At 47.3% G+C, this 17,179-nt stretch overlaps 1 protein-coding gene across 3 annotated transcripts in view; it reads left to right on the top strand.

The window, feature by feature from the left end:
- Nucleotides 1–14,205, top strand: part of LOC109885548 (integral membrane protein GPR155) — a 30,199-nt gene extending 15,994 nt beyond the window's left edge. For 2 of the 3 annotated variants that reach the window (XM_031817146.1, XM_031817147.1), the window contains 10 exons: nucleotides 1,820–1,940; nucleotides 4,550–4,634; nucleotides 4,728–4,818; nucleotides 9,815–10,262; nucleotides 10,439–10,516; nucleotides 10,711–10,829; nucleotides 11,597–11,692; nucleotides 11,771–11,835; nucleotides 12,404–12,541; nucleotides 13,871–14,205. In XM_031817146.1, the coding sequence (XP_031673006.1) occupies nucleotides 1,820–1,940; nucleotides 4,550–4,634; nucleotides 4,728–4,818; nucleotides 9,815–10,262; nucleotides 10,439–10,516; nucleotides 10,711–10,829; nucleotides 11,597–11,692; nucleotides 11,771–11,835; nucleotides 12,404–12,541; nucleotides 13,871–14,189 (1,560 nt within the window). In that variant the 3' untranslated portion in view covers nucleotides 14,190–14,205. Of the gene's footprint in view, nucleotides 1–1,819; nucleotides 1,941–4,549; nucleotides 4,635–4,727; nucleotides 4,819–9,814; nucleotides 10,263–10,438; nucleotides 10,517–10,710; nucleotides 10,830–11,596; nucleotides 11,693–11,770; nucleotides 11,836–12,403; nucleotides 12,542–13,811 lie in introns of all 3 variants that reach the window. The other variant, XM_031817148.1, reaches the window with a different exon arrangement.
- Nucleotides 14,206–17,179: the final 2,974 nt, after the last annotated feature.

Genomic DNA, 17,179 nt, shown 5'->3' with positions numbered 1-17,179 from the left:
TTTTGCTTTGACATGCACTGTCATCTGTGGGACTTTATATAGACAGGTGTGTGCCTTTCCAAATCATGTCAAATCAATTGAATTTACCACAGGTGGACTCCAATCAAGTTGTAGAAACATCTCAAGGATGATCAATGGAAACAAGATGCACCTAAGCTCAATTTAGCTTCTCATAGCAAAGGGTCTGAATACTTATGTAAATAAGGTAATACATTTGCAAACATTTCTAAAAACCTGTTTTTCACTTTATCATTATGGGCTATTGTGTGTCGATATATTAGGAAAAAATGGAATTGAATGCATTTTAGAATAAGTCTAACTTAACAAAATGTGGAAAAGGTTAAGGGGTCTGAATACTTTACGAAGGCACTGTACATAATGTTTTCTATATTCTATACAGTTGAAGTCGGAAGTTTACATACACTTAGGTTAGAGTCATTAACTCGTTTTTCAACCACAAATTTCTTGTTAACAAACTATAGTTTTGGCAAGTCGGTTAGGACATCTACTTTGTGCATGACACAAGTAATTTTTCCAACAATTGTTTACAGACAGATTATTTCACTTATAATTCACTGTATCACAATTCCAGTGGGTCAGAAGTTTATATACACTAAGTTGACTGTGCCTTTAAACAGCTTGGAAAATTCCTGAAAATTGTCATGACTTTAGAAGCTTCTGATAGGCTAATTGACATAATTTGAGTCAATTGGAGGTTTACCTGTAGATGTATGTCAAGGCCTACCTTCAAACTCAGTGTCTCTTTGCTTGACATCATGGGAAAATGTTTAAAAAATCAGCCAAGACCTCAGAAAAACAATTGTAGACCTCCACATGTCTGGCTCATTATGGGAGCCATTTCCAAAAACCTGAAGGTGCCACCTTCAGGAAACAAGTACAAATGTATCTATATCCACAGTAAAACAAGTCCTATATCGACATAACCTGAAAGGCCGCTCAGCAAGGAAGAAGCCACTGCTCCAAAACGGCCATAAAAAAGCCAGACTACGGTTTGCAACTTCACATGGGGACAAAGATCGTACTTTTTGAAGAAATGTCCTCTGGTCTGATGAAACAAAAATAGAACTGTTTGGCCATAATGACCATCGTTATGTTTGGAGGAAAAGGGGGGATGCTTGCATGCTGAAGAACACCATCCCAACCGTGAATCACGGGGGTGGCATCATCATGTTGTGGGGGTGCTTTGCTGCAGGAGGGACTGGTGCACTTCACTAAATAGATGGCATCATGAGGAAAAACAATTATGTGGATATATTGAAGCAATATCTCAAGACATCAGAAGTTAAAGCTTGGTCGCAAATGGGTCTCCCAAATGGGCAATGACCCCAAGCGTACTTCCAAAGTTGTGGCAAAATGGCTTAAGGACAACAAAGTCGAGGGATTGGAGTTGCCATCACAAAGCCCTGACCTCAATCCTACTCGAAACATTTGACGCAAGTTAAACAATTTAAAGGCAATGCTACCAAATACTAATTGATTGTATGTAAACTTCTGACCCACTGGGGATGTGAAAGAAATAAAAACTGAAATAAATCATTCTCTTTACTATTATTCTGACATTCTACATTCTTACAATAAAGTGGTGATCCTAACTGACCTTAGACAGGGAGTTTTATACTAGGATTAAATGTCAGGAATTGTGAAACGACGTTTTTAAATGTATGTAAACTTCCGAATTCAACTGTACACAAGTGATATATAGTAATGTGTCTCTCCTTGTCCCTGTAGTTCCTAGTGTGTGTCGGTATGATCCTGTGGAACTTGATATATAGTAATGTGTCTCTCCTTGTCCCTGTAGTTCCTAGTGTGTGTCGGTATGATCCTGTGGAACTTCGTAGTGAAGCAGGAGGACATCTTGGGACAGGTGTTGACATTCACACTGCTCTATGGGTCACTCTACAGCACATATGTCTGGACTGGTATGTACCATGTGTCTGGACTGGTATGTACCATGTGTCTGGACTGGTATGTACCATGTGTCTGGACTGGTATGTACCATGCGTGTCTGGACTGGTATGTACAGTATGTGTCTGGACTGGTATGTACCATGTGTCTGGACTGGTATGTACCGTATGTGTCTGGACTGGTATGTACCATGCGTGTCTGGACTGGTATGTACCGTGTGTGTCTGGACTGGTATGTACCGTGTGTGTCTGGGCTGGTATGTACCGTGTGTGTCTGGACCGGTATGTACCGTGTGTGTCTGGACCGGTATGTACCGTGTGTGTCTGGACCGGTATGTACCGTGTGTGTCTGGACCGGTATGTACCGTGTGTGTCTGGACCGGTATGTACCGTGTGTGTCTGGACCGGTATGTACCGTGTGTGTCTGGACCGGTATGTACAGTGCGTCTGGACCGGTATGTACCGTGTGTCTGGACCGGTATGTACCGTGTGTCTGGACCGGTATGTACCGTGTGTCTGGGCCGGTATGTGCCGTGTGTCTGGGCCGGTATGTGCCGTGTGTCTAGTCCGGTATGTACCGCATGTGTGTCTGGACTGGTATGTACCGCATGTGTGTCTGGACTGGTATGTACCGCGTGTGAGTCTGGACTGGTATGTACCGCGTGTGTGTCTGGACTGGTATGTACCGCGTCTCTGGACTTGTACGTACCGCGTGCGAGTCTGGGCTGGTATGTACCGCGTGTGTGTCTGGACTGGTATGTACCGTGTGTGTCTTGACTGGTATGTGCCGTGTGCCGTACTGTGTACTATGTGCCGTACTGTATCTGGTATGTGCCACGTGTCTGGGCTGTTATGTACCGTGTGTCTGGACTTGTATGTACCACGTGCGAGTCTGGACTTGTATGTACCGTGTGTGTGTCTGGACTGGTATGTTGTACTGTATCTGGTATGTACCGTGTGTCTGGACTTGTATGTACCGTGTGTGAGTCTGGGCTGGTATGTACCACGTGCGAGTCTGGGCTGGTATGTACCACGTGCGTGTCTGGACTGGTATGTGCCGCGTGTCTGGACTTGTATGTACCGTGTGTCTGGACTTGTATGTGCCGCGTGCATGTCTGGACTGGTATGTATTGTGTGTATGGACTGGTATGTGCCGTGTGTTTGGACTTGTATGTACCGCGTGCGAGTCTGGGCTGGTATGTACCGCGTGTGAGTTTGGACTTGTATGTACCGTGTGTGTGTCTGGACTGGTATGTACCGCATCTCTCGACTTGTATGTACCACGTGCGAGTCTGGGCTGGTATGTACCGTTTGTGTGTCTGGACTTGTATGTATCGCGTGCGTGTCTGGACTGGTATGTACCGTGTGTCTGGACTGGTATGTACCGCGTGTGTGTCTGGACTGGTATGTTGTACTGTATCTGGTATGTACCGTGTCTCTGGACTTGTATGTACCGTGTGTGAGTCTGGGCTGGTATGTACCGCGTGTGTGTCTGGACTGGTATGTACCGTGTGTGTGTCTGGACTGGTATGTGCAGCGTGTCTGGACTGTTATGTACCGTGTGTCTGGACTTGTATGTACCGCGTGTGAGTCTGGACTTGTATGTACCGCGTGTGAGTCTGGACTGGTATGTACCGCGTGTGTGTCTGGACTGGTATGTACCGTGTGTGTCTGGACTTGTATGTGCCGCGTGTCTGGACTTGTATGTACCGCGCGTGAGTCTGGGCTGGTATGTACCGCGTGTGTGTCTGGACTGGTATGTACCGCATGTGTGTCTGGACTGGTATGTGCCGCGTGTCTGGACTGTTATGTACCGTGTGTCTGGACTTGTATGTACCGTGTGCGTGTCTGGACTGGTATGTACCGCGTGCGTGTCTGGACTTGTATGTACCGCGTGTGAGTCTGGACTGGTATGTTGTACTGTATCTGGTATGTGCCGTGTGTCTGGACTGGTATGTACCGTGTGTCTGGACTGGTATGTGCCGTGTGTCTGGACTGGTATGTACCGTGTGTCTGGACTGGTATGTGCCGTGTGTCTGGACTGGTATGTTGTACTGTATCTGGTATGTACCGTGTGTCTGGACTGGTATGTACCGTGTGTCTGGACTGGTATGTACCGTGTGTCTGGACTGGTATGTACCGTGTGTCTGGACTGGTATGTACCGTGTGTCTGGACTGGTATGTACCGTGTGTCTGGACTGGTATGTGCCGTGTGTCTGGACTGGTATGTACCGTGTGTCTGGACTGGTATGTACCGTGTGTCTGGACTGGTATGTACCGTGTGTCTGGACTGGTATGTACCGTGTGTCTGGACTGGTATGTACCGCGTGTCTGGACTGGTATGTACCGCGTGTCTGGACTGGTATGTACCGTGTGTCTGGACTGGTATGTACCGTGTGTCTGGACTGGTATGTACCGTGTGTCTGGACTGGTATGTACCGTGTGTCTGGACTGGTATGTACCGTGTGTCTGGACTGGTATGTACAGTATGTGTCTGTGGAATAACCCTGAGTTGGTTCTGTCTGGGTCTGACTATAGTTCTCATTCCTCTCTATTTGGTTCTGTCTGGGTCTGACTATAGGTCTCATTCCTCTCTATTTGGTTCTGTCTGGGTCTGACTATAGGTCTCATTCCTCTCTGTTTGGTTCTGACCAAGAAGGACAATTTTCTGAGGATTCCACCTTGGGTCTTCATGGTCTTTGGCTGGGGGTACGTCGTGTGTGTGTGTGTGTGTGTGTGAAACAGTGTATTGTATGTTTGTGTTCCTCAAACCTAACCTTACAGTGTTGTTCTCTTCCACAGCATACCGTTCCTCATCCTTGGAGGTCTGCTCCTGGCAGGAGAGAGGATGCCTGATACTGTAGACTCTGCCTTCTTCTATGGCAGGGCTCAGGTGAGAGGATGCCTGATACTATAGACTCTGCCTTCTTCTATGGCAGGGCTCAGGTGAGAGGATGCCTGATACTGTAGACTCTGCCTTCTTCTATGACAGGGCTCAGGAGAGAGGATGCCTGATACTGTAGACTCTGCCTTCTTCTATGGCAGGGCTCAGGTGAGAGGATGCCTGATACTGTAGACTCTGCCTTCTTCTATGGCAGGGCTCAGGTGAGAGGATGCCTGATACTGTAGACTCTGCCTTCTTCTATGGCAGGGCTCAGGAGAGAGGATGCCTGATACTGTAGACTCTGCCTTCTTCTATGGCAGGGCTCAGGAGAGAGGATGCCTGATACTGTAGACTCTGCCTTCCTCTATGGCAGGGCTCAGGTGAGAGGATGCCTGATACTGTAGACTCTGCCTTCTTCTATGGCAGGGCTCAGGTGAGAGGATGCCTGATACTGTAGACTCTGCCTTCTTCTATGGCAGGGCTCAGGAGAGAGGATGCCTGATACTGTAGACTCTGCCTTCTTCTATGGCAGGGCTCAGGAGAGAGGATGCCTGATACTGTAGACTCTGCCTTCTTCTATGGCAGGGCTCAGGAGAGAGGATGCCTGATACTGTAGACTCTGCCTTCTTCTATGGCAGGGCTCAGGTGAGAGGATGCCTGATACTGAAGACTCTGCATTCTTCTATGGCAGGGCTCAGGTGAGAGGATGCCTGATACTGTAGACTCTGCCTTCTTCTATGGCAGGGCTCAGGAGAGAGGATGCCTGATACTGTAGACTCTGCCTTCTTCTATGGCAGGGCTCAGGAGAGAGGATGCCTGATACTGTAGACTCTGCCTTCTTCTATGGCAGGGCTCAGGAGAGAGGATGCCTGATACTGTAGACTCTGCCTTCTTCTATGGCAGGGCTCAGGAGAGAGGATGCCTGATACTGTAGACTCTGCCTTCTTCTATGGCAGGGCTCAGGAGAGAGGATGCCTGATACTGTAGACTCTGCCTTCTTCTATGGCAGGGCTCAGGAGAGAGGATGCCTGATACTGTAGACTCTGCCTTCTTCTATGGCAGGGCTCAGGTGAGAGGATGCCTGATACTGTAGACTCTGCCTTCTTCTATGGCAGGGCTCAGGTGAGAGGATGCCTGATACTGTAGACTCTGCCTTCTTCTATGGCAGGGCTCAGGAGAGAGGATGCCTGATACTGTAGACTCTGCCTTCTTCTATGGCAGGGCTCAGGAGAGAGGATGCCTGATACTGTAGACTCTGCCTTCTTCTATGGCAGGGCTCAGGAGAGAGGATGCCTGATACTGTAGACTCTGCCTTCTTCTATGGCAGGGCTCAGGTGAGAGGATGCCTGATACTGTAGACTCTGCCTTCTTCTATGGCAGGGCTCAGGAGAGAGGATGCCTGATACTGTAGACTCTGCCTTCTTCTATGGCAGGGCTCAGGTGAGAGGATGCCTGATACTATAGACTCTGCCTTCTATGGCAGGGCTCAGGAGAGAGGATGCCTGATACTATAGACTCTGCCTTCTTCTATGGCAGGGCTCAGGTGAGAGGATGCCTGATACTATAGACTCTGCCTTCTATGGCAGGGCTCAGGAGAGAGGATGCCTGATACTATAGACTCTGCCTTCCTCTATGGCAGGGCTCAGGAGAGAGGATGCCTGATACTATAGACTCTGCCTTCTATGGCAGGGCTCAGGAGAGAGGATGCCTGATACTAATAGACTCTGCCTTCCTCTATGGCAGGGCTCAGGAAAGGGGCCACCTGTGATTTTAGTTTACTGGAATACAGATCCACTGTATAGTTCTCCCTGAGTTGACTACACTTTACAGATCTGGAGCCAGTCCTAAAGGTTTTACACATCACACACAGGGAAGCTAGAAACCATTATACACAGGCAGTTAGAAAAGCCAAGGCTAGCTTTTTCAAGCAGAAATTTGCTTCCTGCAACACTAACTCAAAAAAGTTCTGGGACACTGTAAAGTCCATGGAGACTCCTCCCAGCTGCCCACTGCACTGAAGATAGGAAACACTGTCACCACTGATAAATCCACCATAATTGAGAATTTCAATAAGCATTTTTCTACGGCTGGCCATGCTTTCCACCTGGCTACTCCTACCCCGGACAACAGCACTGCACCCCCAACAGCAACTCGCCCAAGCCTTCCCCATTTCTCCTTCTCCCAAATCCATTCAGCTGATGTTCTGAAAGAGCTGCAAAATCTGGACCCCTACAAATCAGCCGGGCTAGACAATCTGGACCCTTTCTTTCTAAAATTATCTGCCGAAATTGTTGCCACCCCTATTACTAGCCTGTTCAACCTCTCTTTCGTGTCGTCTGAGATTCCCAAAGATTGGAAAGCAGCTGCGGTCATCCCCCTCTTCAAAGGGGGGGACACTCTTGACCCAAACTGCTACAGACCTATATCTATCCTACCGTGCCTTTCTAAGGTCTTCGAAAGCCAAGTCAACAAACAGATTACCGACCATTTCGAATCTCACCATACCTTCTCTGCTATGCAATCTGGTTTCAGAGCTGGTCATGGGTGCACCTCAGCCACGCTCAAGGTCCTAAACGATATCTTAACCGCCATCGATAAGAAACATTACTGTGCAGCCGTATTCATTGATCTGGCCAAGGCTTTCGACTCTGTCAGTCACCATATCCTCATCGGCAGACTCGACAGCCTTGGTTTCTCAAATGATTTCCTCGCCTGGTTCACCAACTACTTCTCTGATAGAGTTCAGTGTGTCAAATCGTAGGGTCTGCTGTCCGGACCTCTGGCAGTCTCTATGGGGGTGCCACAGGGTTCAATTCTTGGACCGACTCTCTTCTCTGTATACATCAATGAGGTCGCTCTTGCTGCTGGTGAGTCCCTGATCCACCTCTACGCAGACGACACCATTCTGTATACTTCCGGCCCTTCTTTGGACACTGTGTTAACAACCCTCCAGGCAAGCTTCAATGCCATACAACTCTCCTTCCGTGGTCTCCAATTGCTCTTAAATACAAGTAAAACTAAATGCATGCTCTTCAACCGATCGCTACCTGCACCTACCCGCCTGTCCAACATCACTACTCTGGACGGCTCTGACTTAGAATACGTGGACAACTACAAATACTTAGGTGTCTGATTAGACTGTAAACTCTCCTTCCAGACCCATATCAAACATCTCCAATCCAAAGTTAAATCTAGAATTGGCTTCCTATTTCGCAACAAAGCATCCTTCACTCATGCTGCCAAACATACCCTTGTAAAACTGACCATCCTACCAATCCTCGACTTTGGCGATGTCATTTACAAAATAGCCTCCCTACTCAACAAATTGGATGCAGTCTATCACAGTGCAATCCGTTTTATCACCAAAGCCCCATATACTACCCACCATTGCGACCTGTACGCTCTCGTTGGCTGGCCCTCGCTTCATACTCGTCGCCAAACCCACTGGCTCCATGTCATCTACAAGACCCTGCTAGGTAAAGTCCCCCCTTATCTCAGCTCACTGGTCACCATAGCATCTCCCACCTGTAGCACACGCTCCAGCAGGTATATCTCTCTAGTCACCCCCAAAACCAATTCTTTCTTTGGCCGCCTCTCCTTCCAGTTCTCTGCTGCCAATGACTGGAACGAACTACAAAAATCTCTGAAACTGGAAACACTTATCTCCCTCACTAGCTTTAAGCACCAACTGTCAGAGCAGCTCACAGATTACTGCACCTGTACATAGCCCACCTATAATTTAGCCCAAACAACTACCTCTTTCCCAACTGTATTTAATTTTTATTTATTTATTTATTTTGCTCCTTTGCACCCCATTATTTTTATTTCTACTTTGCACATTCTTCCATTGCAAAACTACCATTCCAGTGTTTTACTTGCTATATTGTATTTACTTTGCCATCATGGCCTTTACCTCCCTTCTCACCTCATTTGCTCACATTGTATATAGACTTGTTTCTACTGTATTATTGACTGTATGTTTGTTTTACTCCATGTGTAACTCTGTGTCGTTGTATCTGTCGAACTGCTTTGCTTTATCTTGGCCAGGTCGCAATTGTAAATGAGAACTTGTTCTCAACTTGCCTACCTGGTTAAATAAAGGTGTTCTCAACTAGCCTACCTGGTTAAATAAAGGTGTTCTCAACTAGCCTACCTGGTTAAATAAAGGTGTTCTCAACTAGCCTACCTGGTTAAATAAAGGTGTTCTCAACTTGCCTACCTGGTTAAATAAAGGTGTTCTCTACTAGCCTACCTGGTTAAATAAAGGTGTTCTCAACTAGCCTACCTGGTTAAATAAAGGTGTTCTCAACTAGCCTACCTGGTTAAATAAAGGTGTTCTCAACTAGCCTACCTGGTTAAATAAAGGTGTTCTCAACTAGCCTACCTGGTTAAATAAAGGTGTTCTCAACTAGCCTACCTGGTTAAATAAAGGTGTTCTCAACTAGCCTACCTGGTTAAATAAAGGTGAAATAAATAAAATTTAAAAAAATAAAACATAGATCTGGAGCCAGTCCTAAAGGTTTTACACATCACATAGATCTGGAGCCAGTCCTAAAGGTTTTACACATCACATAGATCTGGAGCCAGTCCTAAAGGTTTTACACATCACATAGATCTGGAGCCAGTCCTAAAGGTTTTACACATCACATAGATCTGGAGCCAGTCCTAAAGGTTTTACACATCACATAGATCTGGAGCCAGTCCTAAAGGTTTTACACATCACATAGATCTGGAGCCAGTCCTAAAGGTTTTACACATCACATAGATCTGGAGCCAGTCCTAAAGGTTTTACACATCACATAGATCTGGAGCCAGTCCTAAAGGTTTTACACATCACATAGATCTGGAGCCAGTCCTAAAGGTTTTACACATCACATAGATCTGGAGCCAGTCCTAAAGGTTTTACACATCACATAGATCTGGAGCCAGTCCTAAAGGTTTTACACATCACATAGATCTGGAGCCAGTCCTAAAGGTTTACCGCTCTCTCTTTCCCCTCTCTCAGATCATCAGTACTGCAGTAGTAGTCTCCTGCAGCATCTTGGTAGGTGGTTTCTCTCTGATGGGTCTCAGCCAGGGCACCAAGGAGAACCAGAACTACCAAGTCCTGGAGAGAGCCTCCAACACAGGTACTATAGAGGACCTGAGGCCCCCTGGACACCAGGAGGACCAGAACTACCAATCCCTGGAGAGAGCCTCCAACACAGGTACTATAGAGGACCTGAGGCCCCCTGGACACCAGGAGGACCAGAACTACCAATCCCTGGAGAGAGCCTCCAACACAGGTACTATAGAGGACCTGAGGCCCCCTGGACACCAGGAGGACCAGAACTACCAATCCCTGGAGAGAGCCTCCAACACAGGTACTATAGAGGACCTGAGGCCCCCTGGACACCAGGAGGACCAGACCCCCCCACTGGAGCCCTCAGCACCAGAGACCAGCAACAACAGTGGTAGCTCACTAGACACATTATTGTTTGTTCTAGTTCTGTAAACTTGGGTGCTTTGGTTTACTGGGGATTTCGTATGTAAAACCTTAAATTGCCAACCTAAACATATTGTTAAAAACCATGAGTAGTTTGATTTAACTCAGAACTGTGTCTGTGTGTTGTTGTTGTGTTCCACCCAGACTGTTGTAGCTGTACACAGCCCGTGCCCGACATGATCAATGGCGCCACCAGGAACGACACTCCCACGTCTCTAACAGGTACAGGAACACAACGTGAATGACTACAGCTCTGGTTGGAGTTGTGTTCTAGGTTTATGGGCTGATACTTCGGGCCGTGCTGACCTGTTGTGTCCACTGTGGCTTGTGTTGACTGTGATGCTGTTGCAAAACGTTTTGCTACGGTGTGCACTAATGAATACAACCCTGTTGACTTGTTGTACTGTACCCTCCAGGCCAGTGTGGGGCGCTGTGTGAAACCCAGCAGCAGCCGTGTAGTCCACCGGTCCAGGATGACAGACAGCTGGTCAGACATGTCCTGTTGTGTCTACTCCTCATAGTTTCCCTGCTGGCTGTGAGTGTTATCTATGGTTCTGTTCTGCTCTGTTCTACTCTATTCTGTTCTACTCTATTCTGTTCTACTCTATTCTGTTCTACTCTATTCTGTTACATTCTACTCTACTCTGTTCTGCTCTGTTCTATTCTGTTCTACTCTATTCTGTTCTACTCTATTCTGTTACATTCTACTCTACTCTGTTCTGCTCTGTTCTATTCTGTTCTACTCTATTCTGTTCTACTCTATTCTGTTCTACTCTATTCTGTTCTACTCTATTCTGTTCTGTTCTATTCTACTCTACTCTATTCTGTTCTATTCTGCTCTGCTCTGTTCTACTCTGTTCAATTCTGTTCTACTCTATTCTGTTCTACTCTATTCTGTTCTACTCTATTCTGTTCTACTCTATTCTACTCTATTCTGTTCTACTCTATTCTGTTCTACTCTATTCTACTCTACTCTATTCTACTCTGTTCTACTCTATTCTACTCTATTCTGTTCTATTCTACTCTACTCTATTCTATTCTACTCTGTTCTACTCTATTCTACTCTGTTCTACTCTATTCTATTCTGTTCTACTCTATTCTGTTCTACTCTGTTCAATTCTGTTCTGTTCAATTCTGTTCTACTGTTCTATTCTTTTATTGCTTGGCCGTGTCCCCTTTCTCTACCTACCCTTGTCCCTGAAGTGTGCACTAGTTCACTCCAATCTCAAACCTCTTCCCTGAATCGGCACTTGTTAACTCTGAAGTGTGCACTTCTCATTCCCCCTCTCTCATGTCTTTCAGAACCTGTCCAGTTGTCTATGGTGGTTGTTCAACCAGGACCCTGGTAGACTGTACCTGGAGCTGCAGTTCTTCTGTGCTGTGGCCAACTATGGACAGGTACGCTCTCGTGTCTATTAGATCATGAGTATAGAAAGGGATTTTACTGTTGCTTACTTTACCTCTCATGTTTCTCAGGGCTTCATTTCGTTTGGTATCTTTGGCCTGGACAGGCATCTGATCATTCTGCCATTCAAGAAGAGGTGAGCTAGGAACTAGGTACTTACTTCAGAGAGCATAGTGCATCGTTGTATTGTCCTAACATCAGCACCTCCTGTATGTTGTATAGTCCCAATATCAGCACCTCCTGTATGTTGTATTGTCCCAACATCAGCACCTCCTGTATGTTATATTGTCCCAACATCAGCACCTCCTGTATGTTGTATTGTCCCAACATCAGTACCTCCTGTATGTTGTATTGTCCCAACATCAGCACCTCCTGTATGTTATATTGTCCCAACATCAGCACCTCCTGTATGTTGTATTGTCCCAACATCAGTACCTCCTGTATGTTGTATTGCCCCAACATCAGCACCTCCTGTATGTTGTATTGTCCCAACATCATCACCTCCTCCTGTATGTTGTATTGTCCCAATATCAGCACCTCCTGTATGTTGTATTGTCCCAACATCAGCACCTCCTGTATGTTGTATTGTCCCAAAGTCAGCACAAGGCCTGATCTAAGTCAGACTTGCCTGAGCCAGGTAGTGTGGCTGTAGAAGATGTGGTTGTTCTGCCCTCTAAGGGGCCTGTGTGTGTCCTGTCCCCCAGGTTAGTGAGCCTATGGCAGGGCAGGGAGAGTGAGGAGGAGCCCCCCTCTGTGGTTCCAGAGGAGATCAGGCTGACCTGCACTCAGTTTGTCCGCTATCATAAAGACCAGTGTGTTCAGGACATAGTGCCCATCAGAAGGTAGGCCACAACATAAACATCAATTATCATTTATTTCATTTATTTATCATTTTTTGTAGCATGATTTCACTCCCAGGACACGTCTGATTGGTGCAGAATCAAAGCTCTAGAATCTATATTAAAACCGTTGACTTGGGTCTCTCGAGTGTCACAGCGGTGTAAGACACTCCGTCACAGTGCTAGCTGTGTCACTACAGATCCTGGTTCGATCCCAGGCTGTGTTGCAGCCGGCCGCGACCGGGAGACCCATGAGGCGGCACACAATTGGCCAGGCGTCGTCCGGGTTAGGGGAGGGTTTGGCCGGCAGGGATGTCCTTGTCCCATCGTGCTCTAGTGACTCCTGTGGCGGGCCGGGCGTAGTGCACGCTGACACGGTCGCCAGTTGTACGGTGTTTCCTCCGACACATTGGTGCGGCTGGCTTCCGGGTTAAGCGAGCAGTGTGTCAAGAAGCAGTGCGGCTTGGCAGGGTTGTGTTTCACCTCTCCAGAGTCCGTACGGGAGTTGCAGCGATGGGACAAGACTGTAACTACCAATTTGGATATCACAAAATATGGGAAGAAAAGGAGTAGAATGATTTTAAAAAATTAAAAAATACAATAGAAAAAGAAACCGTTGACTGTTAAATGCTACTGCGTGTGCAGATCTAGTAATCCATAACTAGCATGTTACCTACGAGTTGAACTCGTTCTCTACTAACATCCTCTCTATGCATGGCCTAGGATTTTACCCCAGATAATATCTTGCATGTTTCTACCACTAATCCTGTCTTTAGAAATGCATTATTGTATTGTACACTCTGTGAACGGACTGAACCTACCACAGTCTTCTTCGTTGGTAATGCATTATTGTATACTGAACGAACTGAACCTACCACAGTCTTCTTCGTTGGTAATGCATTATTGTACACTCTGTGAACGGACTGAACCTACCACAGTCTTCTTCGTTGGTAATGCATTATTGTACACTCTGTGAACGGACTGAACCTACCACAGTCTTCTTCGTTGGTAATGCATCATTGTACACTCTGAACGGACTGAACCTACCACAGTCTTCTTCGTTGGTAATGCATTATTGTACACTCTGAACGGACTGAACCTACCACAGTCTTCTTCACTGGTAATGCATTCTGGTTTTGGAGTGGTACACAATCCTGGTAGCTACTTTTTACCTTCTTGACTTCCTGTTTCTCTTACGGAACTCTCATCCTCACTAGCACTCCTTTTCTCTCTCTGTTCTCCTTTCTCCTCTTCCTTCATATCTCCACCCTAGTGCTTCTGGGGAAAGCCTGAACAACGGGACAGTAGCTGAATCCTTCCTTTGATACGCAGGTGTGAGGGAGACAGGGTTCAGGAGAGGGAGCGCTCCAGGGAGAGACCTGGTCAGGGGACTTATCCTCCATCCCAGGCCCAGACTCAGGCCACTTTCCTGGGCAGTGATCTAGTGGACTGGCTGGTGAGGGTGGGTCTGACCCGGGACAGGAGGGAAGCCCAGCTCTATGGGGCTCAGCTCCAGCAAGGAGGGATACTGCAACACCTCACACACCAGTTTGGCTTCAAGGACGACACCCTCCTACACTACCGCTTCACTGAGAGGAGCTGGACGCCACCGATGGAAAGGAACAGCATTATGCCTCCTGTGGCCATGTAATGTTCCCAGAGGAGGAGGGGGGGGGGGGGGGGGGGGGGGGGGAATTACTATTCAGCATTAGGCCTCCTGTGGCCATGTAATGTTCCCAGAGAGGGAGGGGGGGGGGGGGGGGATTACTATTCAGCAGTGTTGTTGTCAAGTCCTAAACCTTGACTCCTAAGTCATGGATTAGAATATTACAACACTGCTATTCAGTGAGATGAAACATTCAGATGGAAATATAATGAGATAGAGCTGACACCATTTAGCATTCCCATTTCCACATATCAGACAATCATATCTGTTCTGTGTCATACATTTCTATCTGAACATTTTTGTAACGTTTGCACCCTCCTGAATGAACCCAATAAGAAAGAAAGATGGCGGGCTTCATCCAGGCTCTGATCAAGAGTAGTGCACTATGAAGGGAACAGGGCTCTGGTCAAGAGTAGTGCACTATGAAGGGAACAGGGCTCTGATCAAGAGTAGTGCACTGTGGAGGGAACAGGGCTCTGATCAAGAGTAGTGCACTATGAAGGGAACAGGGCTCTGGTCGAGAGTAGTGCACTATGAAGGGAATAGGGCTCTGGTCAAGAGTAGTGCACTATGAAGGGAACAGGGCTCTGGTCGAGAGTAGTGCACTATGAAGGGAATAGGGCTCTGGTCAAGAGTAGTGCACTATGAAGGGAACAGGGCTCTGGTCGAGAGTAGTGCACTATGAAGGGAATAGGGCTCTGGTCAAGAGTAGTGCACTATGAAGGGAACAGGGCTCTGGTCAAGAGTAGTGCACTATGAAGGGAATAGGGCTCTGGTCAAGAGTAGTGCACTATGAAGGGAACAGGGCTCTGGTCAAGAGTAGTGCACTATGAAGGGAACAGGGCTCTGGTCAAGAGTAGTGCACTATGAAGGGAACAGGGCTCTCGTCAAGAGTAGTGCACTGTGGAGGGAACAGGGCTCTGGTCAAGAGTAGTGCACTGTGAAGGGAACAGGGCTCTGGTCAATGAAGGGAATAGTGTGCCATTTAAGTGGCCGGTGTGTGCATCCTGAGTCAGCTACTATCCCAGCTGAACCAATCAAATCCACAACCAGCTCCAGTATCACAGAGAGACTTCTTTGCATGACATAGAGAAGTCTGCACTGACTGAAATGTTGCACTGAGACTATTCAACTATTTCATATGCAACTGAACTGCCGTGTTGTTTTGTAAGACGTCTGTAATACTGTTGTAATGGACTTGAACGTCCGTGAAGATTTAAACGTCTTTCCACTGTTATGTTACGCAGTACGGTCAGCCTGTCTGGCTCAGCTAAGACCAAGCTGTACCAGTACCAGTACAGTCAGACTGTCTGGCTCAGCTAAGACCAAGCTGTACCAGTACAGTCAGCCTGTTTGGCTCAACTAAGACCAAGCTGTACCAGTACAGTCAGCCTGTCTGACTCAACTAAGACCAAGCTGTACCAGTACGGTTAGCCTGTCTGGCTCAACTAAGACCAAGCTGTACCAGTACAGTCAGCCTGTCTGACTCAACTAAGACCAAGCTGTACCAGTACAGTCAGCCTGTCTGACTCAACTAAGACCAAGCTGTACCAGTACAGTCAGCCTGTCTGACTCAACTAAGACCAAGCTGTACCAGTACGGTTAGCCTGTCTGGCTCAACTAAGACCAAGCTGTACCAGTACCAGTACGGTCAGCCTGTCTGGCTCAACTAAGACCAAGCTGTACCAGTACCAGTACGGTCAGCCTGTCTGACTCAACTAAGACCAAGCTGTACCAGTACCAGTACGGTCAGCCTGTCTGGCTCAACTAAGACCAAGCTGTACCAGTACGGTCAGCCTGTCTGGCTCAACTAAGACCAAGCTGTACCAGTACGGTCAGCCTGTCTGACTCAACTAAGACCAAGCTGTACCAGTACGGTCAGCCTGTCTGGCTCAACTAAGACCAAGCTGTACCAGTACGGTCAGCCTGTCTGGCTCAACTAAGACCAAGCTGTACCAGTACGGTCAGCCTGTCTGGCTCAACTAAGACCAAGCAGTACCAGTACGGTCAGCCTGTCTGGCTCAACTAAGACCAAGCTTTAGCAGTACGGTCAGCCTGTCTGGCTCAACTAAGACCAAGCTTTAGCAGTACCAGTACGGTCAGCCCGTCTGGCTCAACTAAGACCAAGCTTTAGCAGTACCAGTACGGTCAGCCCGTCTGGCTCAACTAAGACCAAGCTTTAGCAGTACCAGTACGGTCAGCCTGTCTGACTCAACTAAGACCAAGCTGTACCAGTACGGTCAGCCCGTCTGGCTCAACTAGGACGAAGCTTTAGCAGTACCAGTACGGTCAGCCTGTCTGGCTCAACTAAGACCAAGCTGTACCAGTACGGTCAGCCCGTCTGGCTCAACTAGGACCAAGCTTTAGCAGTACCAGTACGGTCAGCCTGTCTGGCTCAACTAAGACCAAGCTGTACCAGTACGGTCAGCCCGTCTGGCTCAACTAAGACCAAGCTTTAGCAGTACCAGTACGGTCAGCCCGTCTGGCTCAACTAAGACCAAGCTGTACCAGTACGGTCAGCCTGTCTGGCTCAACTAAGACCAAGCTGTACCAGTACGGTCAGCCTGTCTGGCTCAACTAAGACAAAGCTTTAGCAGTGAGGTACAGCTGGTCTGTGACACATCATTTGGGGCGGCAGTGTAGCCTAGTGGTTAGAACATTGGACTAGTAACCGGAAGGTTGCGAGTTCAAACCCCCGAGCTGACAAGGTACAAATCTGTCGTTCTGCCCCTGAACAGGCAGTTAACCCACTGTTCCTAGGCCGTCATTGAAAATAAGAATTTGTTCTCAACTGCCTTGCCTGGTAAAATAAAGGTAAAATAAATACTTAAAAAAATGCTCTGGTGTGTTTTACCAATGTGATACTAATGTCGTTGAGTATTAACAAGCAGGTTAGTGAGTTTTTGCACTTATCACTGATACTCTTGTTTAAATTGCCCCTCACATAGGAATTGTGGTGTTGTTGTTGTAGTCTG

This window comes from Oncorhynchus kisutch, unplaced genomic scaffold (genome assembly GCF_002021735.2).
Source record: "Oncorhynchus kisutch isolate 150728-3 unplaced genomic scaffold, Okis_V2 scaffold943, whole genome shotgun sequence".
In the NCBI taxonomy this organism is placed as follows: Eukaryota; Metazoa; Chordata; class Actinopteri; order Salmoniformes; family Salmonidae; genus Oncorhynchus; species Oncorhynchus kisutch.
This window is presented reverse-complemented; position numbering and strand designations above follow the sequence as displayed.